Consider the following 2500-nt stretch of genomic DNA (forward strand, 5'->3'; position numbering starts at 1 on the left):
TTAAAACACATCTATTCCTATCATTTTGGCCAGAAAATACATCCCTTATTTAATGATTAATTGAAAAGACCCTAGGTTTGACAAAGCCCTTAATCCTGAGATTTGTTGACGTCCCATGTTTGAGGCGTTTTAGCAAGCTAAGGGTTATTTTATTCGTTATTTGACGCAGTCTTTTCTGGGCGACGTTCACATATTATCATTAAATAACAATGTGAAATTGAATGTAATATTTAATATACGAAAATAGATCAAATGGACGTTTCGGGTTTCCCCTTTATTAACTAAACAGGATGAACAAAACACTGCAGACGAATGAGTTAATGTGATAGTGGTGTTGTTAAAATAAGATGAATAATGAATGGTTTATTCATCTTAACAACATCACAACCACATTATCTCATTTGTCTGTAGTGATTCATTCATCATGTTTTGTTGATAAAGGAGAAATTCGAAACGTCCATTTTTATATGTTTTCGTATATTAAATTGAAGCTTATATTCAATCTCACATTGTTTATTTCTTCGAGCTTCGAGCAGCAACATTAACATGACATATTGTTATGGTCTAAAATGAGTATTAAGAGCTACTCGACAATGCATAAAATAAAGATGTAAAGAATAAGGCCCCAGAATTTACTGGTTACTTTAAAATTAAGAACAATTAACGATTTGTTTAAAATGAGGAAGATTAGATTGGTTAGCTTTTATAATAAGTGGCTACGTGACAGAAGGTAGAACGAAAAGTATTCACTAATTTGAAATTAAGTCAATGGAAGGCTATTAAAGGAAAGATGATCTAATATTAGAAGGTAAATTGTTTTCTAAGCCCACCGAAATATAACTGGAGTTCTTACTAAAATAAAACTTTAATAAAATAAATGTGAATAATCTTTACTGTGACAAGGTTGTAATTAGCGGGTCTGAGAACACAACGCAATTATGGTTCTTGATTGAACATTTAATGGACAACATTCTGCGTTTGGTTGAGACTATTTCCATCACAAAAAAGAACCCATAACAATATGAGTTATCCGACATGAAAATAAGAATGCGCATTGTTGCTGGTCAAAATGAAAACAAAATCTAGTTTTGCCAAAATAATGCAGTTTTGTTGAAAGTTAAAAATTAAAAAAAATTACCTTTGACTTTGATTCCATCTTTGATTTCAATAGCCACGTGACCTTCTACGTCATCACCAGGTTGGTACTTGTCTTTGTTTTTGGCAAAGACAATCTTGAAAGTGCTCAATTTACCCATGAAATACAGGCAGCTGTGGCTGTAATCTTTAAACTAACAATTCTATCCATGAAATATTTGGAGAAAGGTCGAACACATCATTGATTTGAACGCTTCATCCCTCCGTTTCACTTAAATCCCGAATCTTCCCAACAAAAAAAAATATGAAAAGAAGATCGTTTGTATCTTTTGAAATCTCGAATGAAATTTGATAGATAGATCTATAGCCCGATGAAATGTAAACAAACATATGCGTTTTCACAATGTCCAGATAATATCCATGAATATTGATAAGAGGAATAAATCTTTAAATCACGATTTATATCTCCACAAAACTACTCGTTTCTCTCGATACGTGGAATCAAAAAACTATATCCGTGATCTGTTTTTAATAAAAATTAAAATTAAAACTTAATAGAATTTCTTCGATAATTTTATTTCAAGTAATTCTTGCATTCTAAAAAAACGCAAACTTCTGATAGGCTAACACAGCTACAGTAATGAGGTACAGAGTTGTTCTCTTATTTATTATTATTATTGATAAAATAAATCCGACACATTCGATAAAAGAACCACACTGTGATTGTTGACACGGCAACACAGAATTCACGAATATCATCACCCAGCGTTAGAAGAATAAGAAACCAAAGGTAAAGAACCTCTGGCCAAACACTCCATCTGTTGTCCTGGGTGCCATAGTGACAAAGGCGATTAGCGGCATTCCAGGGTGAAAGACGGACAGACGGGGGGGGGGGGGGGGGGGGGGGGGGGGGGGGGTGGAGAAATTGTGAGGAGAAGACGAAAAAGAAGATTAGGAGTAAGAAGAGTGACTTCCCCTTAGACCGCGGAATTTCCAATTTTCCGTAATATTGGGTTATTCTGTCTCAGGAAAAAGAATGACGTCACCAACACCTGCATGATCTTTACTGTTGTTGCCGTCGTAGAATGAACACCATGCATAGAAACGGTCCTGATGGAATATCTAATCTAACGCGCGGTATTTGAACACGTGAAGAGAGAGGGAAAAATTTGCGAGTCGTGGTGGTGGAGGTGGTGGTGGTGGTGGTGGTGGTGGTTCGCCGTCAACAATATTATAATAAACCAATGGCGGAATTTGCCAGCGGAATTTGCCAACGACAAAGCCATACAAATTAATAATATCAGAGAAAGATCGATAGAGTGGTTGTGATAAACGGAAAATGTACGTACGGTATTGTAGTATTGGATGCCAGAATGAGTTGACAAGGCTCTAAAATCGTGTTGTG

At 35.4% G+C, this 2500-nt stretch overlaps 1 protein-coding gene across 1 annotated transcript in view; it reads right to left on the reverse strand.

The window, feature by feature from the left end:
• LOC144966129 (arrestin domain-containing protein 3-like) overlaps positions 1 to 2182 on the reverse strand; it is a 32069-nt gene extending 29887 nt beyond the window's left edge. The window contains exon 1 of the mRNA XM_078902238.1: positions 1139 to 2182. Coding sequence (XP_078758364.1) covers positions 1139 to 1256 — 118 coding nt within the window. The 5' untranslated portion in view covers positions 1257 to 2182. The remainder of the gene's footprint in view (positions 1 to 1138) is intronic.
• Positions 2183 to 2500: the final 318 nt, after the last annotated feature.

Source organism: Berghia stephanieae, chromosome 2 (genome assembly GCF_034508935.2).
Source record: "Berghia stephanieae isolate SIO BIC M18660-M18661 chromosome 2, UCSD_Bste_1.3, whole genome shotgun sequence".
Lineage (NCBI taxonomy): Eukaryota > Metazoa > Mollusca > Gastropoda > Nudibranchia > Aeolidiidae > Berghia > Berghia stephanieae.